General features: G+C 42.3%; 1 protein-coding gene across 1 annotated transcript; it reads left to right on the forward strand.

Annotated features, from left to right (window-relative positions):
* Positions 1–7,693: 7,693 nt before the first annotated feature.
* Positions 7,694–25,879, forward strand: YWHAB (tyrosine 3-monooxygenase/tryptophan 5-monooxygenase activation protein beta). The gene is made up of 6 exons (XM_030211679.1): positions 7,694–7,826; positions 14,289–14,590; positions 16,502–16,625; positions 17,461–17,624; positions 22,781–22,876; positions 24,054–25,879. Exons 2-6 carry the CDS (start codon positions 14,297–14,299, stop codon positions 24,108–24,110), a joined length of 735 nt encoding a protein of 244 aa, XP_030067539.1. The 5' UTR covers positions 7,694–7,826; positions 14,289–14,296; the 3' UTR covers positions 24,111–25,879.
* Positions 25,880–26,176: the final 297 nt, after the last annotated feature.

Below are 26,176 nucleotides of genomic sequence, written 5' to 3' on the forward strand. Positions count from 1 at the left end.
GTGATTTAAGTTTTGGCGGGCATCCAATACGCATGCCTGAAAAATAATTTTTATTTTCTGGCGCGCACCTGCTACGCATGCCAAGTGGCAATTAACGCGCATAGGTCATTAATGCCTGGTTAACATGTGAGACCTTACCAGGCTGGCGGTAAGGTCTCAGACCCAAAATGGATTTGCACCAATTTTTATTTTGCTGCACATCCATTTTCGTCAAAAAATGTTAAAAAGGCATTTTTTGCAGGTGCGCTGAAAAATGGATCTGCGTGTGCCCAAAGCATGCGCCTACACTACCTCAGGTCATTTTTCAGCGAACCTAAGTAAAAGGACCCCTAATTCTGCCAATCTCTGCCCTCCACTGACTGCCATGCTTCCATGTACCCCACCACCACCACTCTAACTCTCTCCATCCCAGGACAGTGACTCATTTTTAGTTGCCTAGAGATGCACTAAATCTGTGCTGGCCCTGACTCTACAATCCAGTGGGTCTGAATTTATAAAGTAGCACTGTAGAACCTGCCCTTTCTTCACAATAAATAGCATTATAGAATAACACATGGTGTGCGCTTATGCACATAAATGCCAAATTTCTCAACACTTATGCACACAGGGCTGGAGTCAGTAAAAGCGCCAGAAAAAACTGGCACGGAGTTGCTAATTTGGGAGGATAAAAGAAACCAATTAGAAAAGGTGCAGAGAAGGGCGATGAAAATGATAAAGAGGATGGGACAACTTCCCTATGAGGAAAGGCTAAAGCGGCTAGGGCTCTTCAGCTTGGAGAAAAGGCGGCTTAGGGGAGATATGATAGAGGTCTATAAAATAATGAGTGGAGTTGAACGGGTAGATGTGAAGCGACTGTTCACGCTTTCCAAAAATACCAGGACTAGGGGGCATGCGATGAATCTACAATGTAGTAAATTTAAAACGAATCAAAGAAAGGTTTTCTTCACTCAACATGTAACTAAACTCTGGAATTCGTTGCCAGAGAATGTGGTAAAGGTGGTTAGCTTAGCGGAGTTTAAAAAAGGTTTGGATGGCCTCCTAAAGGAAAAATCCATAGACCGTTATTAAATGGACTTGGGGAAAATCCACTATTTCTGGGATAAGCAGTATAAAATGTTTTGTACTTTTTGGGATCTTGCCAGGTATTTATGATCTGGATTGGCCACTGTTGGAAACAGGATGCTGGGCTTGATGAACCTTTGGTCTTTCCATGTATGGCAATACTTATGTACGTGCATATGAGAAAGTCAATTGTTTATTTATTTACCAAGTACAGATACAATTGATAGTTTCTCATGAGAGATCAGTACAGTTACTTAAAGAGTTGAGCATGTATTTCCACTACTCATGATGTATTGTAAGCCACATTGAGCCTGCAAAGAGGTGGGAAAATGTGGGATAGAAATGCAACAAATAATAATAATCGTTATAGAATAGCACTTAGAGCCCATTCCCGCACTCAGGTTTGGGCACTGGTGCTTACGGAAGCTGAAACCTGGTGTAAATGCCACTGCCCAACTCTTTGGCATTTGGGCATGGGGAATGGCAGTATTAAATAACTCCACATGTAAATTTCTGGAATGCCCCTACCATGCCCCCTTTTGAATTGCATGATAGGGGATTTAGGCACACGGGGTTATAGAATAGTGCACAGGAAGATGCACGCACAAAATCTAATTACTGCCAATCAACTGCAATAATTGATTGTTGACATCAATTTATTGCTAGTTAATGGCTTTTGTCAGCTAATTAATTTACATGCACATCTTCGATCTGTGCGTACATTTCATTACTGAAATATGAGCACCATAATACAGAATCTGGGGGATAATATGCACATGCCCAGTTAAAGAACTGCCCTTCATGTTTGCACCTGAGTTGCAATGGGACATCACCTCATCTCTAATGACTTTTTAATTTCATGATGAGCCTTTTATTAGAGTGTTAAATAGTTTCTGAAAATTCAAATATACTGCAGCAGCTGGCTCATCTTTATGAATATGTTTGTGTACACCTTCAAAAAAGTCTAATAAATTGGTAAGACAAGACTTTCGGGGCTCTTTTACCAAGCTGCGGTAAAAAGGTCCCTGTAGTAGCAATGGAGGCTGTTTTTGCCACACGCCAGGGCTTTTTACTACAGCGGGTAAAAAGCCCCAAAAAACCACATGGCCATGCGAGGGGGGGGGGGGGAGCATTTATCACCACCCACTGAGGTGGTGGTAAGGGGTCCCATGCTACCCCAGTGGCAACCCTGTGTATTTTTAAAAAATCCAGCAGTGCCGGAAATGTCGCACGCTGGAGGCAGAACTACTGCCCGTGGCTGCGTTGGGCCGGCGGTAGTTCCGGGTTGCCCCTAAACTTGCACTGACTCCTTCCCATTAAACTGTGCCAATCTACGTAGTCAGTAAGCGGCCTTTTTGCTAATGTTTAACGTGTGCTAACTGCTAAGGAGCCATTTTATACCTATGGGCATGGTAGTGTTTATCCCTGAATTCTGTAAAAATTGCACGCTCAAATTTGGACATGTGCCCAATTTGCGCATGCAATTTAATTAATATAATGAGCCAAGTAATTGCAATAATTGGCTTTTTAACAAGCAATTATTGGCAGCAATTAGATTTAATTAGAACCTATATGTGTAAATTTAGGCATGCGATCCCATCGAAATTTTATATGCAGCCCAAAGAGGGGGCACAGAAATGGGAGGGTCACGTCTATTATTTTACAATGTCTCTGCTACACCAGTATCTTGTATTTCTAATGTCTGATAATGTCTTCTGTAATACCAATATCTTGAACTTCATGACCTTGTAACCCAAATGTATATCTTTTGCTATTTCCAGTATCCATGATAAATTGTAAGCCACATTGAGCCTGCAAAAAGGTGGGAAAACGTGGGATACAAATACAATAAATATAAATATTAGGGACATGGTTTTCAGTTACATGTGGAATTATAGAATATGGGGGCTCCATGCATAAATTTAGGCACAGGCATTTGCACCATATTTTTGTGGTTTATAGAATAGGGCTTTTTTTGCGATGATTTTTTTGGTGCCATATATAGAATCTAGCCCTCAGCTTTAGTAAAGGGGCCCCTAGGTTTGCTTTATAGAGTAATGGAACTGATGACAAGCTCACTGATTTGTAGTTTCATAGATCATCCCCACAGCACTTTTTAGAAATTGGTATTAGACTGGTGTCATGAAATGCCTAGCCACCCACCTGGGTTACCCCGTGGCCACTTAGATGGTCTATTTTATTTTATTTATTTGCTACATTTGTATCCCACATTTTCCCACCTATTTGCAGGCTCAAAGTGGAATACATCTTACCGTAAGGCGATCGCCTAGACCGGTAGGGAAACAAATACAATTTGATGTTAGGGTCGGGTAAAGTTAGTATATTCAGGTGCCTAGGGATCGAAGATAGGAAGTAATATATAGTGTCCAATACAGTCTATGGTTTGCTGTGTTGCAGATTGGAGGCATCTAGGTTAGGTCGGTGGGGAATGCTTTTCTAAACAGGTAGGTCTTTAATGATCTCCTGAAGTTTAGATGGTCGTAGATTGCTTTCACAGTCTTTGGCAGTGTATTCCACAATTGTGTGCCTATGTAGGAGAAGTTGGGTGCATAGGTTAATTTGTATCACTAGCACAGCTCGGGTCCGCCTATACCTGCCGCTTGTGCTCTACCCTAGCACCCTCCTCCCACTGACTGGGTCACAACCGCCTCTAGGCGAGTCTCCTGCTCTCAATTGTTCCCAGTGATTTCTAGTTCCCAGAAAACTCAGACCCAACACACAAACCACAGGATTCTTTATCAGCCCAGGCAGGTAGGGCGCATAAATAAATAAATAAACAAACAAACAAACAAATGTGTTTATTCTCAGAACTTGAACAGTGGACAGAAAATGTGCAATCAGCAAGCAATAACAGGTAAGTGAAATATGGATCAATTATAATACTAACTAAACATTTGTTTACTTTCTAAAAAGTAACTGGGAAGATCAGGACATATAGCTGCTCACTAGTTATCTAATATAACTGTTTTTTTGGCAGGGCTTCAGCAAAGAGCTTTCACTCTCACTTTTCCCGGGTTGAAACTGGAACAAAAGCCAGTACTGTGGTTGTCGTGAATGATAGGTTACAGATTACTAGCCCACACCTTAACAACTTCATGTTTGAATTCTTTCAGAACTCAGGGGCGAATTCCTGGTGAATTGTTACTCTTGCTTGCTACTTTCCATATTACACTTGTTTTGCAGGCACTACAATTACACAATTTAAATTGTGTAATTCAAAAAGGCATGGGACTGCATGTCTCCTTTAAAGAAACTCCCTTACAGGGCCATATTAAGAGGCAAGATTCTCCAGTGCACACTAGAGAAGAGTGGGTTTCAACCAGGGTAGATTAAAAACCAGTCTAGAGTCAAGTCAGATAGGACCTGGGAACAGAGAAGCAGCCCTCCAGTCTATGCCTCCATAGTCAATGTGCAACATAACAGAAGACTGCTAAGGTATGCAGGTCTTTTCATTGATTCACCCTGAGAATCCTGATTCTGTATGTCCAGGCTGGAGGCAGGCCTGAGTTTGTGTATGCTGCACACTATGTTTGAGCACTGGTAAGAAGCTAGCCCTACTAAGAATTCCATTGATTTGCAAGAGACTTTATTGCCAGAATACCATGCCTGCGAAGCAAAAGGCTTCAGTATACCTGAGTTGAAGTAATAGAGCTTTTCTGTTTACTTTTATACCTTGTCTGGCACCTTATATGAAGGCCCTTTGGCTGGCTCGCAACCCTGCTACCACAATAGTCTTAAAATTCCATAGATGGGTGCTGTTGTACTCTCCTGTCATAATCGCACCCCTAAAGCATACCACATTACTGGAATATCTGATTATCAAGATCATCTCAGAATGGGCCTGCACCTTAACCTGAAGAAGACAAAGATCCTGACAACTGGCAAAATCAAGTTCATCCTTGATGGAGAAGCAACAAATAGTAAACAATTTAAACCTGCTTGGATCAATAATGAACAAGCATTAAGAACTCCAGTTACTTATCACTTTTAGCAGAACTCCAGTTACTTATCACTGTATCTCTGCATAGAAAGATTATAGCTACGTCTTGCAAGGTTCCGCGTTAGGAGTTACGGATCAAGAAAGGGATCTGGGTGTCGTCGTCGATGATACGCTGAAACCTTCTGCTCAGTGTGCTGCTGCGGCTAGGAAAGCGAATAGAATGTTGGGTGTTATTAGGAAGGGTATGGAGTCCAGGTGTGCGGATGTTATAATGCCGTTGTATCGCTCCATGGTGCGACCGCACCTGGAGTATTGTGTTCAGTACTGGTCTCCGTATCTCAAAAAAGATATAGTAGAATTGGAAAAGGTACAGCGAAGGGCGACGAAAATGATAGTGGGGATGGGACAACTTTCCTATGAAGAGAGGCTGAGAAGGCTAGGGCTTTTCAGCTTGGAGAAGAGACGGCTGAGGGGAGATATGATAGAAGTGTATAAAATAATGAGTGGAATGGATCGGGTGGATGTGAAGCGACTGTTCACGCTATCCAAAAATACTAGGACTAGAGGGCATGAGTTGAAGCTACAGTGTGGTAAATTTAAAACGAATCGGAGAAAAATTTTCTTCACCCAACGTGTAATTAGACTCTGGAATTCGTTGCCGGAGAACGTGGTACGGGCGGTTAGCTTGACGGAGTTTAAAAAGGGGTTAGATAGATTCCTAAAGGACAAGTCCATAGACCGCTATTAAATGGACTTGGAAAAATTCCGCATTTTTAGGTATAACTTGTCTGGAATGTTTTTACGTTTGGGGAGCGTGCCAGGTGCCCTTGACCTGGATTGGCCACTGTCGGTGACAGGATGCTGGGCTAGATGGACCTTTGGTCTTTCCCAGTATGGCACTACTTATGTACTTATGTACTTATTTGTCCAAGCCATGGTATTCTCAATAATGCTGGATATGAAGTTGGACAGTGAAGAAGCATGACATGAAGAAAACCAAAGCCTTTCAATCAGTGGTGCAGCCATGGGGGCCTGCCCCCCCCCCCCCCCACACTTTGGGCTCAGGCCCTCTCCAAAATTGTGGCATCGAATAAATGGCTGGCAGAGATGCTCAAGGCTCGCCAACCATAGAGACTCACCGCTGGAGACCCTCCCTCATGCTGTCTGAGCAGCAGGAAGTTGGCAGGGTGCTCCAGCCACCAATGCTAGCAGTTCTGTGCATGCTCAGTTCATGCAACTGAACTGAGCACGTGCTGGTGTCAGAGGCAGGAGCAACCTGCTTGCTTCCTTGCTCCTCAGGCAGCACTGCCCTGGGCTCCAGAAGCAAATGTCTTCAGCTGGGGGCTTGAGCATCCCCAACAGCAAAAGTATGATGGGGGGGGGGGGGGCGGAGGGACTAAGAAGAAATGCCTGCTCCCCCTAAAAAAATCAAGTTCTGGCTAAACCCCTGCTTTGATTTCTGGTGCTGGAGAACAAATCAATTGGTATTATGTGAGATCAAACCTAAGCTTTTTTTTTTTTTTTTTTTGGGGGGGGGGGGGGAACTCATATTAGCTGTCTGACTCAAAGAGTGAACACAGCTCAGGACTGTACAATAATGTCTTCTCCCTATGTTTTATCCTGTTAACACTTTTATTTAAATTCTAAATATGGCATAACCACTAATTCTAATTCCCTAAGAAATCAGGAGTCTTCATAAAACAAATACGTCAAAAGCCACTATACAGCAGCTATTGTAGCCATCATAATTTTCTATAAGCCTGTAATAACGTTTTAATTTTTGCTGGCTTCCATGGTTGGTAATAACACTATTCTGCAGTTTCATATTTGAACGTTTCATTACAGCAGGTTGTCCGGCAATGATGATGTAAGCCAATCACCTTTCAGCTGGCATCTGTAAAGGGCAGGCATTGCAGTAGAAAGGCACCCAGCACACCTCAATGCATCTACACGCAAACATTCATATAGCTTGTGGGTAAATTAATAAACTCAGATATACACGGTAACAGGTGGAGTGCAGTGGACTTTGATCCTGGGGAACTGAGTTCGATTCCCACTGCAGCTCCTTGTGACTCTGGGCAAGTCACTTAACCCTTCATTGCCCCTGGTACAAAATAAGTACCTGAATATTTGTAAACCGTAGTTGCAAAAACCTCAGAAAGGCGGTATATCAAGTCCCATTTCCCTATATAATATACCCTTCCTTGGAGCATGCTCAATACTGGGGGTGCTCAGCAGCACCCACAGAGCTGGCTCCTATGAACTCAGAGGTTAGGAGGAGTGACGGCATGTCTAGGAACTACAGGATCTCCTTAACCTGGTGCACTAGCTGTAAAAGAAGGAGAAAAAAAAAGGTCACCCTTCCACCAACACGATATTGTTCAAAACATAAAACGGTGAGGTTTCTTCGGTTGCGAGTTATCTTTTATTAGGAAAGCAGAGGCTGGCGGCGGCCGGGCAGACTGCGCGCGTGCGTGTCTGGGTCAGCCCCGCGCCGCGCTCCCTGCCGCAAAGCTCTCTGCAGCGAGCTCCACCGCCCTTGTCACAGTACCCGCTGACGTCATCTTCTGCCGGTTGTCATGGTTTCCGTGAGGTCATCTGCCCCTTCTGAGATGCTCGTCGCGCCCCGTTTCTGCGCTCCCTCACGTTATCTTTGCTGAAGAGGGGCGGGGTCTGGAGGAAGCGGAAGTGCTACCGCCGCCGGAAGTGGAGGGACCGTGGAGCTGAGGGAGAGAGAGAGAGGGCGACCTAGGACTGGTGTTTCGCTTTCCCGACGCTAATCCGAACTATCGGACCGATAACGGTAAGCCCCCCCTCCCGCTCGGCAGGCTCTGGGGGATCCTCGGGGAGCTCCCTCCGGTCCGGGGTTTGCCTTTTGCCTTCTATCCCCAACGGCCGCCTCGGGGAAAGGGTGAAGCCCGTAATGGCGGGTCGCGAAGCGGGGATGGGTGGAGGAGGACAAGAAAGGCTTGGCCTCGCGGAGGCTCCAGAAAGGAAACTAAAGCGTGATCTCGCGAAGACGCAGGAGGGGGGGGGGGGCACGCGACCGCGGCGGGGGCCTATCCTCGCCGCTCCTTCCTGGCTTGTCTTTGGGAAGCTGGCGGGGTTTTTGCGGCGCTCCCTTTCGTGTAGGACGGGGAGGGAGAGTGGCTAGGCCTCATCGGGATGGCAAAGGCGGAATGCACCGATATCGGCCGGCCGAAAAGGTCTTGCCTTGAACGGGATTTGATACTGGCTGCAGCCACCCTTATTCACCACCACGCAAGTTAACGTTTGTGGCTGATAAATTTCTGCCTGCACAGTGATTGACACCAAACTATATTTGTTCTAGTTTTGAAAACTCACGATCTCCTAGAGTAATAGATTTCAGTGGTGAGGCTCAGCGTGGTTGAGCTTTGCTAATTCTACTCGTGAGTTCCGTTTCTGTCTAGGGCATCAGGTCTGTGAATACAAGACAACTGGCTGAACTGTTTATCTTGCTCCACAAAATTACTGGTGTTCTGTAAAGTTTTTTCCCCCCCCCCCAACTTGATTCTTTTTGCATTGTCACTATAAATACCCTGAACTCAGATTTTATTTAGTTCATATGATATGAGAGAAGATGAAATGTTTTTCATTAGTTACACGTTTTTAATTCTTCACAAGGAGTTATATATTTGACATAAAACAGAATGGACCTCTACGCTAGGGATTAGTAGAAATTAGAAACTGTATATTGATCTCACAATTTCTGTGCACTTTCTTATAAATAGAATAAGACTAACATAAAATGATAGGGAACTTAAGCGCTGTTGCCTTCAGGGATCACTGTAGTGTAGTGGAATCTTTTTAATATGAAAGAGGATCATCAACTACACCTTTGGTTCCAGCACTGCAAATAGTTTAAGGACACAAATGATATTTGATGTTTTGTGAATTGTTTCTGAAACGTGTTTTTGTGGGTAGAGCTGGTGTTAGATATTCAGGGGCCCAGGGCAGAAACCAAAACTAGCCTTCAGACTGTGCCTTCTTTTAGCTTGAGGCAGGTTTGGTGCCCCCTGTAATATGGGGGCCCAGGTTAGTTGCCCTGTTTGCCACCCCCTAATGCTGACCCTTTTGTGTCAATGATTAAGGTACAGCTAGTTAATGATAGAAGAAGCCTGTGCAACATTAAGTTGTAATAATGACCATAATGTGATCAAATTTGAGTAATAACTGGAATTATTTATTGCATTTGTACCCCACATTTTCCCACCTATTTGCAGGCTCAATGTGGCTTACAAGCACCTGTTATGGCATCGCCATTTCAGGAGATAGATACAATTGGTGTTACAAAAAAGATTCTGGATGAAGAAAAAAGGTCGAAGCAAAGTTATAGAAAGATAACTGTCAGAATAGGGTGAAGTGGTGATGTGTTGTAATTCGGAATGGAGGCATTAAGGAAATCTACTTTAACATTTTATTTTCAAAAGAGTAATGTTAAAATGAGCAGCTGCAAAGAAGACAAGACGTCAGTCAACCTGTTTAAAATGTAGGGGTGGAGGAGCTATTATAGCCAAAAGAACATTCTTTTAGAAAATGGACCAAAATGATGAAATGGGAAACTGTATAAGCACTGTCAAGTTAAATGCAAAATATTGATGAGAAAAGCAAAAAGAATCTGGAAAAAAAAGCTTACCATAAGAGGTAAAAATTCCATAAGAAAACACCTTTTCAGGTACATTTGAAGCAAAGCATTTGTGAGGGAAGTCAGTTGGACTATTAAGTGAAAACAGAGTAAAAGGGGCACTTAGGGAGGGCAAGGCCATTATTGAATTCTTTGCTTTAGTCTGTACTGAGTAAAATGTATGGGAGCTACCTATACCTGAAATTTTCAGTGGTAACAATTCAGAGGAACTGAAACAAATTTCAGTGAACTTGGAAGGCAAGTCAACAAACTGAAGAGTAGTAAATCACCTGGATCAGATGGTATACACTCCAGAGTTGTGAAAACTAAAAAAATGAAATTGCAGATCTAGTTTCTAATTTGTAATCTGTCATTAATATTGTCAATGGTACTTGAAGATTGGAAGGTGGCCAATCTAACACCAGTTTTTTGAAATGATTAATCTGCCACATTATTTGAAGGCATGAATAAACAGTTAAAGAAGAACCAGAAAAAGTACTTGACAGAATCCCTTAGAGACTCCTGAGGAAATTTAAAAAGCCACGAGATAGGAGTTAGTCTTGTTGTGGATTTGGAACTGGTTAAAAGATAGAAAACATAGTAACATAATTAGAAATTACGGTAGATAAAGCCCTGTATGGTCTTATCCAGTTTGCCCAACAAGATAAACTCATTTTACATGGTATGAGTTACTTTATATGTATACCCAAGTTTGATTTGTCCTTGCCTTTCTCAGGGCACAGACCGTAGAAGTCTGCCCAGTACTGTTCTTGTACTAAGTTTTAAAGCTAACGTCGAAGCCCCTTAAAATTTACACTCCAGCCCATCCCTATCTATTCAGTCACGATCAGGGTGTAGACCACAGAAGTCTGCCCAGCTCCCATTTTGTTTCCCAATTACTGTCGTCGCCACCCAATTTCCTCTAAGATTCCATGGAACCATTCCTTCTAAACCGGATTCCTTTGTGTTTATCCCACGTATGTTTGAATTTCATTACCGTTTTCATCTCCACTACCTCCCACAGGAGGTCATTCTACATATCCACCACCCTCTCCTTGAAAAAATACTTCCTGACATTAGTCCTGAGTCTGCCTCCCTTCAACCTGAGTTCATTTACTCTAGTTCTACCACCTTCCCGTCTCCGAAAAAGGTTCATTTGCGGATTAATACCTTTCAAATATTTGAACGTCTGTATCATGTCACCCCCGTTTCTCCTTTCCTCCAGGGTATACACGTTCAGGTCAGCTTGGAATGCTCTTCCACGGGAGGTGGTGGAGAGGAAAACAGTAATGGAATTCAAACATGCATGGGATAAACATAAACATTTTTGTAGCTTTTCTTTGCACCGCTTCCAGTCTTTTTACATCTTGAGCAAGATACGGCCTCCAAAACTGAACTGGGGCCTCACCAACGACTTGTAGAGGGGCATCAACGCATCCTTTCTTCTGCTGGTTATGCCCCTCTCTACACAGCCTAGCATCCTTCTGGCCACGGCCGTCGCCTTGTCGCATTGTTTCTTCACCTTTAGATCCTCAGACACCAACACCCCAAGGTCTCTGTCCTGAGTCGAGCTTACTAATCTTGCCCTCCTGTCCGGTATCTCTCTTTTGGGTTTCTGCACCCCAAGTGCATCATTCTACACTTCTTGGCAGTCCACAGCAATACACCAAAAACTGAGCACAACATAAAAAAAATTTTTATTATTTCAAAAAATAATTATATATATATGAATAATGAGAGTGATAATTTTTGTTTAAAATTGTTTTGAAGGTTTCTGTTATATTTATTAGTAAATTTTAACTGCCAGACCCTCGACCATTCTTCTAAGGTTCGGAGATCCCTTCTCATCGTTTCTTTTCCCGCCAGGGTATCTACTCTATTGGCTATTTTCGTGTCATCCGCAAAAAGGCACACCTTTCCTTCCAACCCTTCAGCAATATCTCCCACAAATATATATTAAACAGAATAGGCCCCAGCATCGACCCCTGAGGAACTCCACTGCTCACCTTCATTTCCTCTGAGCAGATTCCATTTACCACCACCCTCTGCCACCTGTCGATCAACCAGTTTCTTATCCAATTCACCACTTTCGGTCCTAAGTTCAGCCCTTTCAGCTTATTCACGAGTATTCTGTGGGAGACTATATCAAAGGCTTTGCTGAAGTCCAAGTATATTATATCTAGTGCACGTCCCTCATCCAGTTCTTTGATCACCCAGTCAAAGAAGTCAATAAGATTCGTTTGGCAGGATTTTCCTTTGGTAAAGCCATGTTGCCTCGGGTCCTGTAACCCGTTGGCTTCTAGAAAGTTAACTATCCTTTCTTTCAGCAGCGACTTCATTATTTTTTGTATCACCGATGTGAGACTTACCGGTCTGTAGTTTCCCACTTCTTCCTTGTCTCCAGTTTTGTGAAGAGGGACCACATCCACTCGTCTCCAATCTCGCGGAACCTCTCTCGTCTCTAAAGATCTATTAAATCTTTAAGAGGTCCCGCCAGGACCTCTCTGAGCTCCTTCAGTAGCCTGGGATGTATCCTATCCAGCCCCCTTGCGGGCGCGGGAAATGTGGCATACAGAAGACCACCTCCCCTGCGCCGCTCAGGGGCCCAAGTCCTTCTGATCGAGGCCCACCCCGCGGATGGTGTTAGGCCGGTAGTGGCCCCCAGCACACCGGGCCCTGGTCTTCTCAGAGTCAGGTTGTTTGGGAATGCAGCCCAAAGCTGGTGATAAACTTCATCTAAGGCTAAATACAGGCACGAGACCGATAGCGGACAAGTGCCATAACGAAAAGTTGAAAACAGAGTAGGATAAAGTGGCCAATTCCTTTGTTGGAAGAAGAGTAGTGGAGTAGATTCATTGAGACATGAAGCACTGTGTGTAAATGTTGCCTACACCTGTCTTATGTACTAGTTTTGGTAATGTATCAATCAGCTCATTCCTGTCTGGTAGGCTTGGGAAAGATGGCCATCTCAAAAATTCTTTTTTTTTTTTCCTTTAAATGTCTAAAAATGGAACCTCTACCTTTCTGCAAGCCATTTGTTTTTTTTTGTAGCATCAATTTAGCCAATCAAGAAAGTCTAGTTGCTGGTAGTTACCATTACATGATGTAGTCACATTGTCTGGCTTGTGTGATGTGTGTGTGTGTTTTTTTATGGAAACACTAGAAATAAAAATGGTCTTTTAGAAATTTTTTCAAAATTACACACAGGCTTCCAATATGTGGAGCCATTGTGGCTCCCATGGCCCTTCCCTTAAATCTGTTGATAAAATGCGCACAATTTTGTTGCTCTGTTTTTGGCTTGGGTAAGGTTGCCAGCTGGATGCAGATTCGCGAGACAGGGTTGATTCAGTCCTGGGTTTACCCTGTTGTATTCAGGGACTTGTAGTCTTGCTTCTCTTATGGAAGGCAGTGTGGAAATCAGAACTACAAATCGCTGTATACAGTTGGTAAACCCGAGACTGGATTAAACCAGTCCTGTGAATCTGGATCTAGTTGGTAGCCTTAGGGTTGGGAGATGTTTTCTGATACTTGGACAACCCAGCATGTGGTATTTTTCTAACCCTGCTGAAAACATTATTACATGAGCAGTGTCAGTGGATACAGTAATTTAAATGCATTCAGTAGTTAGGGTTTATTTCAAAGCAGAGGTGTGGTTTTTGGGACCTGCCCTGCTGCTGGGACCTCACTGTCTTGAGCTAAGCCAAATATTTGCATTCTCATTTTATCTTTCAGGCTAATCCTTACTCTTCTGAGATACCTGGCTTTCTGTTCTGTTTCTGTAAAATCTTTCTGTGCTTATTAAAAACAAAATTCAAACTTGCCTTGCTCTGAACCTTGTGCACTGCTTATAGCATCTTAAAAACTGTTAAATCTCTGATAGTTGATTACCATTGGTCTTGGTAGAAATTAGACAATTAGGTATGAGTAGGCTGCTCCTGGGAAGGGGGAGTAGGCCCAGATTCCTGGTGACGTGTATATCAAGTCCAGGTCACATTCTGGGCAGTAGTCCATTGGGGCTGATGTCATCCCACATTGTAAGAAAAGAGAGGTAGAATTGGTTGAGGCTGGTCCATAGAGCCCAGGAGTGCTAAACCTGGTGACGCCAGGTCCCTCTCCCTGCCCTTCTCTGATCCTTGTGGGGTTTGTGGTTGCAGTGCCTACCATCTTCCCTTTCTCTTAAAGGGAAGCCAGAGGTAAGTTCCTTGAGTGTGATTAAAGATTTTGAGGAGAAAAAAAAGAAAAAGCTATGGTCTCTTCCCAGACTGCCTGCTGAACACTTACGCACATCCTGCCTAGTTGAAAATGTGTTAGCTGCTGATGCTAACTCTGAATATAGTGTACTCGGTGTGAAGATAGGAATGTGCTAAAGGCAGCTGCACAAGTTGGTCATAATCTTCTAGTGGACACTTAGAACTAAAGGGTATAATCTTCATTTTAAAAGAATTGCTATTAGTGCTGCATGATCTTGTGTTACCATACAGTTAGTTCATATGCACGTTCACCCTTTATTTTTCTGCTTACCAGAATGTACCTTTTGATAGTAACACATTTCTTCCCCACGCCCAGCAGATTAAATTACATCAAGCTGCATGGTGAAAAATTGTCTTTATTTCTTTCTAGCAATCAATATGGATAAAAGTGAGCTGGTACAGAAGGCTAAACTAGCTGAGCAGGCTGAGCGTTATGATGACATGGCTGCCGCTATGAAAGCAGTCACTGAACAGGGGAATGAACTGTCCAATGAAGAGAGAAATCTACTCTCTGTGGCTTACAAGAACGTGGTTGGTGCTCGGCGCTCTTCCTGGCGTGTAATCTCCAGCATTGAACAAAAAACTGAGGGAAATGAAAAGAAGCAACAGCTGGCACGAGAGTACCGTGAGAAAATTGAAGGGGAATTGCAGGACATTTGCAAGGATGTTCTGGTAAGTTCTGTCTTTGCACGTATTAATGGTTGGAAGCTTTGCACAAGGACAGGCGATATTGATGCAAAATTACCATATTTTCACACACACAACGCATGTGTAATACGTGTTTTTACAAACCACATGCACCCCCTGCATGTGGATGTGAGCGTGCAACACCAGTGTATTTTTACTAAAACATGCTAGTTGCAAAACTAGTATTGATTTTAAGACCTTTCTTTTTAGGTGTGTTTGGGTTTTTTTTTTTTTGGGGGGGGGGGGGGGGGGTTGTTAAGGTTTCATTCACTAATCTCTGCAAGAACCTAAAAAGAAAAACCCTTTTAAAAAGAAATGTTAGTTTCACAATTTAAAAAGAAATGTTAGTTTCACGTTTTGCACGTCTTAGAAAAATAAACTGGTATAGCGTGTGTTATGCATGGTGCATTATGCCAGTTAATTTTTATGTGGACATGAAATTTGGGCATGTTATGTATGTAAAAATATGGCTCTTGATAGGCCTGCAGTAACAAATGTAATTGCTTCTACTAGCAGAGTGCTTTAAGAACCTCATGAGGTCTGCCTTTTAAATTGCACTTTTTAGCAGCTTAAAGTAAATTAGCACATAAGTATTGCCATACTGGGACAGACCAAAGGTCCATCAAGTCCAGCATCCTGTTTCCAACAGTGGCCAATCCAGGTCACAAGTACCTGGCAGAAACCTAAATAGTAGCAACATCCCATGTAGAACCCCAAAGAGTAGCAGCATTCCATTAAGAATCCCAAGTGCATAAGTACATAAGTGTTGCCATACTGGGACAGACCAAAGGTCCATCAAGCCAGCATCCTGTTTCCAACAGTGGCCAATCCAGGTTACAAGTCAGGCACTTGCCTTTTTTGACTTTAAAATAGTCTGGAAGTATTATGGGATGAATGTTCTTATGGTTTATCATCAGAAGCTTGGTCATGTTCGAGATAGCCCTTCATCTGTAAGTCACACAAGATGATATTTTCCTTTTAGACTTTTGTATAAGGGGTTTTTCAGTAGTGTATTTTGTTTTGACTGCAGACTCGCAGCAGACTGTTGCATGACCACGTCCATGGAAGGTTAGTTTACAAAGCTTGGAAATAAAAAGCTTCTCACTTACTTTTGTGGAAGCTGATTTTAGGATTTGGTAGCTGTCCCAAACTGCAGGATTATCATGCCTTTGTTCTCCCAGACCCTTTTATGGCATGACGGTACAGAGATACAGACTATATAGAGAAATGCATATCTTTCTGCTACTGCCTTCTGTTTGTGCCATTTCCTTTGGTAGACCAGGGGTTCTCATTGTAGTCCTCGGGATACACCCAGCCAGTCAAGTTTTCAGGATACTCACAACGGGTATGCATTGTGGAGATCTGAAAACCTGACTGGCTGGGTGTGTCCTAAGGATTGGGTTGAGAACGTCTGATGTAGACCAACACAACCATTAGATAAGCTCCCAGTCCTAATTTCATTCTAGTGCAAGAATCCTGCTTTAGCCTGCTAAGTTGGGTGAGTGATTCTTGAACAAGGGTGCTTCTTACCCCCCTCTTTGCACACATCCTCTTATAATTTGTAGATTACATCTCCAGCTGCAAGCATTGTAGACAATTGACAAGGTGAATTCCAAAACCTGTTAAATACAGGACCTTCCTTACATTGGCTAGAATCCATAAAAATAAAATCTTCTGTTTAGAGAATCGCTCTTTGTACTTAACAGGTTTTGGAACGCTTCAGTTTGAGATGCTTTCATATATTTTAAGCATTGCTCTTACTAAATTTAGTGGTTGACCAGTCTTGTTGCAATTCCATGCAATGAAAGCATGACCATAGAAAAAAATGATGATGAAACAGCATGGAAGCTAGACATTGCTGACTCCTGACTTATTTTTTTCCTCCTTCCCCCTCAGGAACTCCTGGACAATTATCTTATTAAAAACGCCACACAGCCAGAAAGCAAAGTCTTTTACTTGAAAATGAAGGGAGATTACTTCAGGTACCTTTCTGAAGTAGCATCTGGGGACTCTAAACAAAGTAAGTATAAGGAGCTGATGTTTGAGCCACCACTGGTGTCTCATGCTGAGGTGGTCATGTGCTCCTCCAAATTGTGAGCATCGGGCAGAGGTGATTCCCCCTCCCTCCTTGTTCCCAGATTTGAAGGAACACCAGTGTGGCACTGGGAAACACTGTTCAAAGCAACACTACTATGTCTCTCTTCTCTTCCTTATTCCTTCACTGTATTTTGGTCCCAACCCCCCCTCAATTCTTGTTTCACAGCAAGCGATCTTGATCCCACTGTTTTGGTACTTCAGCGTTTTGCTCCTTGAGAAATCTTTACGCATTGCTCTTTTATTGCATTGCTGAATCTTTTTCTCATTTTTTTTTCTTCTCATCATAGTCTTGACAGCAACCATTTTCTAGATATCAAAGCTCCTAGAACTTAGTCTCTGTGTCTTGATTAGATTATAAACTATGGAGCAGAGAACACTTCTTATACTTCTGTGTTCAGTATAGCAACGTTTATGCCTTATGCTATGCAAATAAAGATAATGTTTTTATGGTGACTTCTGATAGCTTGAAACATTAGCAAGTATCTGAACATCGCACGTTAACAATGTAAAAGCTGAAGGTCTCAGCACTTTTTTTTGGGGGGGGGGGGGGGGTTGGAAAATTAACAAACAGTTCTGGTCATTTAACAAAATCTTCTGTATTATAAGAACCGTACGCAATTCTCTGTAGAAGCATATAAATAGTTTGATCTATTGCAGTACTGACGTGTGACATAATCATTTTATATGAACTTGATCTTATAAGTTTCTACTATGCGAACTGTCCGTGTAATATTCAGACCATCTTAATTTTCTTGCAGCAACGGTAGAAAAGTCTCAGCAGGCATACCAGGAGGCATTTGAAATTAGTAAGAAAGAGATGCAGCCTACACACCCCATTCGGCTGGGACTGGCTCTCAATTTCTCTGTCTTTTACTACGAAATCCTTAATTCTCCTGAGAGAGCCTGTAATCTGGCAAAGTCGGTAAGAAAATACATTTAAATCTTGTTACTTGGAAGACATGAGGGAGTTAACTGCAACATATAAACATGGAAAATGACAGCACATAAAGACTATATGGCCTATCTAGTCCACATATCTATATCAACTATTAAGCTCATATACAATCGTGTATTATGTTCTGAGAATCATGGTGGTCTTTAATAGTAGATTAGTAAAGCAGAAGTAGCAATAGAACATGGGATTTTGATGGCAGATATTGGAAAGCCTACTTGGTCTGTCTGATTGTATTTCCTGGTGCAGTTCCAGAGACCACAGTTGATCTCGAGCTTTCCTTCACTTTCTTTCTGAATGCTTCACTCACAGTAGTGAAATATATTAGGTAATGTTTTGTCTATGAAAATAGGAATACGCCCTTCTTAGGATAAACAGTAGCATCCAAGTTATTGAAAAGTTGTCCTATTTTGTTGCCTTTAGCATTATTGTATTTAAATTAAGGTACTGCAGTGTTTCATTTGTCAGAACCCTATGCAGGCACATATGTTTTCTTTATAATGTAGCACGAACTGGGAAATGGACAAGGGAAAGAAGACTTTTAAAATTTGGGAGTATAAGCATAAGATGCACTTTCTATAATAGCACACAGCACCCCCCCCCCCCCCCCCCCCCAAAAAAAAAAAAATCCCAAGTATATTGGTGTTCTCTGAAGACATGAAGGATGATTGGTACTGAAAGGTATTCAAAGCTTTTAGAATTAAGAGCATTGTAGAGTAGTGTACTGTGTATTTGTGGAGCTTCTGTATCCAAGATGTCATATGGGGCCACCTCAGTTTTTCACCTTGTGGTCCAGAAGACCTGTTTCCTCACTGTTCTGCAGTAAGGTGAATTCAGTACGGTTCACATTTTCAATAGTTTGACACATCTCTTGTGCTAGTTTTCTTAATTAGACCCCCAGTTTTTCAGTCGTGTTTTTAGGTTGGCACAACCACAATGTGTACCAGTGCATTGATCAGCAGACCTTTTCTTAGCATGGAGTCATCTGTTTCAAATGTAGAAGAACCCCAGTGACTTCCAATGTGGGTAGCAGGCTGATAGCCTGACACTAGTGATTATTCTCATGCCTAGAGCCCAAACACTCTAGGCCTTTTGTGCCACATGTCAAAAGATAACACCTAGGGGTCCTCATAGCGGTCAAAAACTGTCTGGTTTATCAACTTGAACTCTAAAGGACCATAGTGCAGCACTGGATACTGGTATGCATCAAGATCAGACATTAATCTCTTTTGAAACCAAGCATTGATTAAATGCTGATTGACCACCATCAAAGGTGTGGGTTAGATATAAATAACAGGTGCTTTCGGAGGATGACAGGCTATTTTAGTCCTCTCAAAATCTTGTCTTTCTGTCTGGGAGATGATGCTTTCTAGTTTAAAAGCTATTTAACAGGTTGCCTTGCACAACGATACACGCTTGAAACTAGCTAGAGCTTTGAATATTGGTAAGCAACTTGCTTTGTTTCATAGTTTCCCTAAATGAGATGCTCATGGCACGTACAAGTCCTTGTTCCAGTGAGCTTATGTTCTAGGTGGGCCTCTGAGATAGGGAAGAGATTTTGCCTAGGGCAGTGGTTCCCAAACCTTGTTCTGGGTGTAACCCAACCAGTCAAGTTTTCAGACTATCCACCATGAATATTCATGAGAGAGATCTGCATGCACTGCCCCTACTGCATACAAATTTCTCTCATGAATATTTGTTGTTGATTGCCTGAAAACCTTACTGGCAGGGGTGCCTGCAGGACCAGGTTTTGGAACCACTGGCCTAGGGTCACAAGTACTGGCAGGAAAATATTTGAGCCTGTCTTCTACTTTCCAGTTTTGTTCTGCCCAGGTGGAGAACATTTGAAAGACTTGTCTGCTATAGTTCTGAGCAGAGTTTAGTTTGTCTTCCCTACTAATTTGTTTTCCCCGCTTTATTAATATGTGATACAGAAGAAAAAAAATAGGGATTTTCCCCTTCCTTCTTGCTTCTGTCACTCCTTTGTGCCTCTTCCTCTGCACATCCAGCAGTGGTTCAAGCTTGTTGGTTAAATCTGGTATTGGGGATCTGATCTGGCTCCTGGTAGCCTGGTGGCAAGGACCACCTTAGACCATAGTTTGGTCCTGTATGGCATAGCTATGGCCCCATACAGAATGGGGTATGGGCTGCTGGTGGCAGTTCCTAAATAGTGCCAGAAGCTGAATTAAAAACAGAGCTAGAAAAATGCTAGACTTTAACCACTGAGTCATCACCTGTGGTAGAAGTAATAAAAAAAAAAAAGTTGGATATTTGGCATTTAAGATTAGTGTGTTGGATATTTGGACACAGTACTTGGGTGTTTTGTAACTTTGTTGATTTGTATGGTACATAAAAATATATATGCAGTACTGTACAGGGACACGTAATGGGTTGTCCCTACTCCTTGGAGGATGGACAGTGGACACAATTCAAATTCTGGTAGGGGTCTAAATATTTCTGCTCCTTAATTCCACCTAACTAATAATCTGTGCAATTGTAACAATATACTAGAAATGAGAAAATTTAAAGGGTCTAATGTGGGGCTCAGTTGAGGACCAGGACTTTGTTTTTTAGTTGGGCAAAGCTGCAAGAATTACAGCTGTTGCCCCACAGACCTAATCTGTATAAGAACAGGATGTGGTGGGTAGGACACCCATAGAGAAACAAAATGTCCTTTAGTCTGCCATGAATACATAGGTAGTAGCCATACTTCTACCTGCTACTAAACGTTTTACTGTGAGGAGGGAATATCAGACTTGCCTCTTGGATAATTCAGTTTGTGTATTTCGTTCAGCATTATCTTTGGCTTTCTAAAAGCAGAAGGCTTATTTGTCACTTATGCTGAATACTTGAGTTCCTTTAAGCTGTTAGAAGTAGCTCAGCAAATGCCAAGTACTGTAAGTACTGCTATACTGAATCAGACCAAAAGTCCATCAAGCCCAGCATCCTTTTGCTCTGAGAGGCCAATCTGGACCACAAGTACCTGGCATGATCCTAAAAAATTGCAGGATTTTGTTAGACTGCTTCCCCCCCCCCCCCCCCCCAAGGATAAGCAGTAGCTTTTCTTCAAGTCTACATAGTAATGGCTTATTACATTACATCTGGACTTGTATTCCGCTACCACTTTGCAGTTCTAAGCGGGTTACAAACATCTAAAAAGAATAGTCCTCTGGGAATTACATTAATTTCTCTAAAAACAGCTAAACCTGTCTATATAATACATATTTCTTACGGAATTTTCCTCCCCGGGTTTTATCCTATTTTTCTTAAAACCTGGCTACATTAATTGCTTTTTAACCACATCCTCTGGCAACAAGTTCCAGAGCTTAACTAAGCATGGAACAAAACAATTTTTTTTTCAGTTTTATATTAAGTACTAGTAAAAAAGGCCCGTTTCTCAAAGAAATGAAACAGGCGCTAGCAAGGTTTTCCTCGGAGTGTGTATGTTTGAGAGAGAGTGAATGTGTGTGTGTGTGTGTGTGACAGAGAGTGAGACTGGGTGCAAGTGTGTGTGTGAGATTGAGAGTGTGTTCGTGTCTCCCGCCCCCTCCCTCCGATTTTTAAAAGTTATCTTCACTTACCAAGGCAGGGTTACAGCGGCGGCCAGTTGCGGTAAAACGCGTCCAGGCTCGGCCCTTCTCTCTCTTTCTCAGCTATGGTCCCGCCCTTGCGGAAACAGGAAATGAGGGCAGGACCACAGCTGAGAGAGAGAAGGGCTGAGCCTGCACGTGTTTTACCGCTGCTGCCGGCCGCCGTAACCCTGACTTGGTAAATGAAGATGACTTTTAAAAATCGGAGGGAGGGGGCCTGGAACTGGGAGGGACGACGACACCCTCATGCGTGTGACGTGCCCTTCCCTCTCACTGTTCCGCCCTCGACGTCATCACGTTTTGACGCGAGGGCGGGACAGAGAGAGATGGTGACAGCCAGCATGAACCCTACAAACCCCTCACTGCCATGGAGTCAGCTTCAGAACGTTGGAGGTGCTTTTTATTATAATAGATGCTATTTGGTAATTTCATGGCAGGTCCCCTAGTCTTTAAGTTTTGAAAAAGTAAACAGTTCCATTCACCTTTACCCATTCCACTCCACTCCTGATTTTTAAAGACCTCTATTGTATCTCCCCTCAGCTGTCTCTTCTCCAAACTGAAGAGCCACAACCTCCCTAGCCTTTTCTCATAAGTCATTCTATCCTTTTGATTATTTTGTTCACTCTTTTCTGTAACTTAACTTTACTATCTTTGCTAATACAGGATTGGAAAAAAAAATTTAGAAAACAGGTGTACCAGCCACATTTTTACAATCTAGGGCAGTGCTCATCAAGAGCCAGTGGCAGCTGCAATTGACATGGGGTGTGGCTCCGATTCCCTTCACCTTGCACGTTCATCTCACTTTTTCTCCGGGGGGGGGGGGGGGGGGGGGGGGGTCTTGCTGCCTATGCTGCTTCCAGAGCTGTATTGCCTTTCTTCTGTTTGCTTTCAGTGAGTTTGTTACATGGTGCCTGCCCTGCCACACTAGTTTCCAGTCTGAGAACAACCAGAGAGTTTGGGCAGTTCATTTGCCTTTCCAAATCTGGCAAGTTAAAAGGTCAGGTACAGTAGGTAGCTCTTTGCTCAAGAGGATTTAATGTCTGAGTTTCCACAGAAGGCAGTGGAGGGGAAAGTGACTGACTTGTCTAAGGTCATAAGCATCAGTGGGCAGAAATGGGATTTTGAACTCTGGATGCTCTGGTTGCATATAGTAAAACTATTTAAAACTAAACGTTAAACACGTTGAATTGTTCACTTAGTGTGACCCTTCCTCCATTTGTAAACTCGTGCATTTCTGTTCAAGGACTGGGTGTGAAAAAACATGGTAAAGTGACCTGTTAGGATAACAGGGGCCATATGGGGCATGTGTCTGTGCGTAAAGACAGCCTTACCAGTAGGAATCGCTTGGGCAAAATATGCCTAAAATGTTGACTGCCTTAACCCTGAGACTGCACCACTTTGGAACATTTTGTTTTCTCTTGCAAAGGAAGTAGCCCTTGTTTTTACTTGTGTATTTCATTTCTGCCATTTTGTGGTAATGCTTTGGATAGGAGAATCATATAGTTAACACTGTCCCTGTTTCCTGCTGTAATATAGGCATTTGATGAAGCTATAGCCGAGCTGGACACACTGAACGAAGAGTCTTACAAAGACAGCACACTGATCATGCAGCTACTTAGGGACAACCTTACCGTAAGTACTGTAGGACTTTTTTTGCAGATTGTTTTAATTGGCTGCATGTTTGCATTTGTGCAAACGGTAGTTTCACCTCTTCCTTCCCCCCCCCCCCCCCCCCCTTGTCTTAACAAAATTGCCATCTTAAAGCACGTGCAGGTCATGTATCTCTCAAGGAGATTATAAACACATGAAAATCACTTAAATGCTAACAGCACTTGTCCCTTCTTCACAACAGCTGTTTTTGTATTTCAAAGGGAGGGAGTTAAACTTAAAGCTTCAAGGCCTTTTGATTTTCTACCATTTATTAACAGTACTTCCCAAACCTGGTCCTGGAGACACCCCAGCCACTCAGGTTTCCCGGATATCCACAATGAATAGTCATAAAAGAGATTTGCGTGCAGTGGAGGCAGTGCGTGCAAATCCTTTGACTATTCATTGTGGGTATCCGGGAAACCTGAGTGGCTGGGGTGTCTCCAGGACCAGGTTTGGGAACCACTGATTTTATTACATATTTCCTCTGTTGGATACACATTGTGCAGTCCTTTGAGGACCACAGCATTTAATGTTAACAGCATTTTCACAATTTCTATACTACACTCTCTGTAGTACTAGATGACTTGCAATTTATAATTAAAAACATAATTTTTATATCTAAAATAGTTAAGGCTGACAGGTGATACCGAAGGGTTAGTTCTTTAATGCTTCCTTGGCCTTCATCTGCTATCTCACATTTAGATGCATTTGTGTTTTAAGGTACCTTTTCATACAGCCAGGGAGTATGGTAACCTTTTTCTTGCCACATCCAGAGGCTTTTTGTTGCATATGTGGATTTCATTTAAAATTCTCCACATTCCCCGCAGTGTTCTTCTAGATGTTCTAATGACCTTTTGCCCCACATTGAATGAATATCGTACTTAGGTGATGTGCACATGAGCTAGAAAGCATTCTGATGGGTGCCATCAGAACGCTTCCTTTGGCCAGTGCGAGCTACTGCAGTAGCAGAAATTATTCTCCTCCAATCCCATATCCTTACTAAGCATTTACCTGGTCAGACAGGAAAGTCACCTGTTTCCCTGCTCCTTAACAAAAGTCACTGGCTGTAATTTTCTTCATTGAAATAACTTCACGATGGTAGTCTTTTCTTTCTCTCCAGTGCTGTATGTCTGATTTTCTTTTTCCTGTTTTCCCACAGTTATGGACATCAGAAACCCAGGCAGATGATGGGGATACTCAAGGAGACGATAACTAATGGCCACCACACTTCACTATTTGTTCACTGTCACTCTGTATCCTACACATATATCCCTTTGTGCGACAAGTAAAAAGAATAGTACATCGACTTTCACAACCTCAGAGTAGCAACAGCAGTTGGTGGGATGATAAAGAAAAATATTGGTGTTTATGTACTGAGAAGCTGAGAAGTTATACAAATGCAATGACATCTAAAGATTTTTTTTCTTTCCTTTTAAAATTTTTTTTTTTAAATACAGTTACCATATACTTGTTTCTGTTGTGGTTATTTTTTTTAACAGAACACTGTGACTATGGGGTTTTGTGACTACAGTTAATTTTTGCTGGTAGATATGAAGTGTTTGGTCTCTGCCTCCACCCCCCCCCCCCCCCCCCCACTCAAATCTCAATTTGGCATCCAAACCAAGTCGAAGTACAATTCTGTCATATAAGTTGTACAGAAAGTTAGAGCTCATACTGTGACTCTGTTGAGGGAGAAGCTGGAAGCACCATCTGTATAACAAATCTACTTCTGTGACAGCCATACCTAGATCCAGTTGTTTCCCAAATTAATCTCGGGTGTGTAGGCTTCATTCAGTTTGATGTGCTGGGGGGTTTTTTTGGTCCAAATTTAAGTGTTGGTATGAACCCGCAGGTGTGCTGCTCTTTGAAATCTTCATAATGGTTGTAGACCCTGAAATGGGTATTAAGTTTGTGTTCAGCTAAGCTTACTTTTTTCTCTAATAAACTGTTAAGTGAGCAGTCTGGTGAAGGGCATTAAATGATAAAATAGATGCTGCTTGAAAGGAAAAAATGCAAATATCTAGATTCTCTAAAACTGAACAGAATGAAGTGTGCAGTAATTGAGTTCTATTTAAAATCACCATTGAGGTCTTCCCAAGGGTTTTGGCATTTTTTGTACATCTTATTAAATAATTAGGTCTGTGTGACCCAGGTAGAACTTTTTTTATTAATTCTCAACTTGTTTACGCTGAATTCATTTAGACCTTGTACACACTTCACTTGTTCTGTGGTTCTTCTGGATTTCCCTTTTCCTTAGCTGTAGATGGTGGTTCTTTCACGACTGGCCTCTTTCAATTGTTTAGACTTCTCCCACTACCTCTTTCTCATGAGTATTTTCCAGATGTAGCTTTGGTAGAACCAGCCACAATTTATACTGTAGATTGGCGAACATGTAGGGGGGGATTTTTTTGGTAGTTAAAAATACTGAAATTTTAATTTCAAACAAAATGAGGCCCATCACAGAATTTTGCATGGCTGCATGATGTTGCAGGGCATGATTTTTATTTTATTTTTTTTTAAAAATCCTGTCTGAATAGAAATAATCAACCTCCCAGTATCACAGTATCTTTGCTCTATCTTAACATTCCACTTAGCTGTAGAATTCATCTGTTTGTCCATCTGTCTGATGAAAAACTTTTTCATGCACTGATTTTGAGAACTCCCTCCTAGCTGAACAAAATGTGCGTTGATACTTGGCGCTTGACAAAACGCAGTAGTGAATGTGGAACCGAGCCTGTCTGTATATCTGGTAGCTCTTTTCGCTTTGTTTTTACTGACCAGTATTCTGCCTAAAGTTTGCTTCTGTGATGGTTTTATTGCCTAGCACACACGTGGTTGTGAAAATAGTATAGCAAAAAGAAATACCTGGTTATTGATGTACTAGATTTGTGTATGTCTCTTAAAACAGTTCTAGTTTCACCTTACACAACATAATCAGGAACGTGTAAAAGAATTGGAAAGTAAAATAAAACTTTTATCAGTTCAGCGTGTTTTGTTATATCTTTGCTACCACTTTTCTCATCCTGAGTTTTGTAATCCATTCTTGTCACATTGTACTGTTCTTACACCAACAGCTTTTTCATATGCAGCTGAGCTACATATTCCTTCCCTATAGCTGTACAATAATTTGAATTTGGAAGATAAGGAATTGTTCCCACCACCACTACCTTTTCTTCTCAGACTGCAGCTCTAGTCATCCAATGCAATGGTGGTGGTTGTAGTTGAGATGTATCATTGGCTTCCTGACACTGATATAGATTATTAAATCTGGAGTTTCCTGGC

Source organism: Microcaecilia unicolor, chromosome 8 (genome assembly GCF_901765095.1).
Source record: "Microcaecilia unicolor chromosome 8, aMicUni1.1, whole genome shotgun sequence".
Taxonomy (NCBI): domain Eukaryota; kingdom Metazoa; phylum Chordata; class Amphibia; order Gymnophiona; family Siphonopidae; genus Microcaecilia; species Microcaecilia unicolor.

What these genes read in the sequence shown, in the direction of transcription:
- YWHAB (XM_030211679.1), top strand. Translation starts at nt 14,297, where the DNA reads ATGGATAAAAGTGAGCTGGTACAGAAGGCTAAACTAGCTGAGCAGGCT. An exon ending in ACATTTGCAAGGATGTTCTG is followed by an intron (nt 14,591 to 16,501) that starts GTAAGTTCTGTC and finishes CTTCCCCCTCAG; the next exon opens with GAACTCCTGGACAATTATCT. An exon ending in ATCTGGGGACTCTAAACAAA is followed by an intron (nt 16,626 to 17,460) that starts GTAAGTATAAGG and finishes ATTTTCTTGCAG; the next exon opens with CAACGGTAGAAAAGTCTCAG.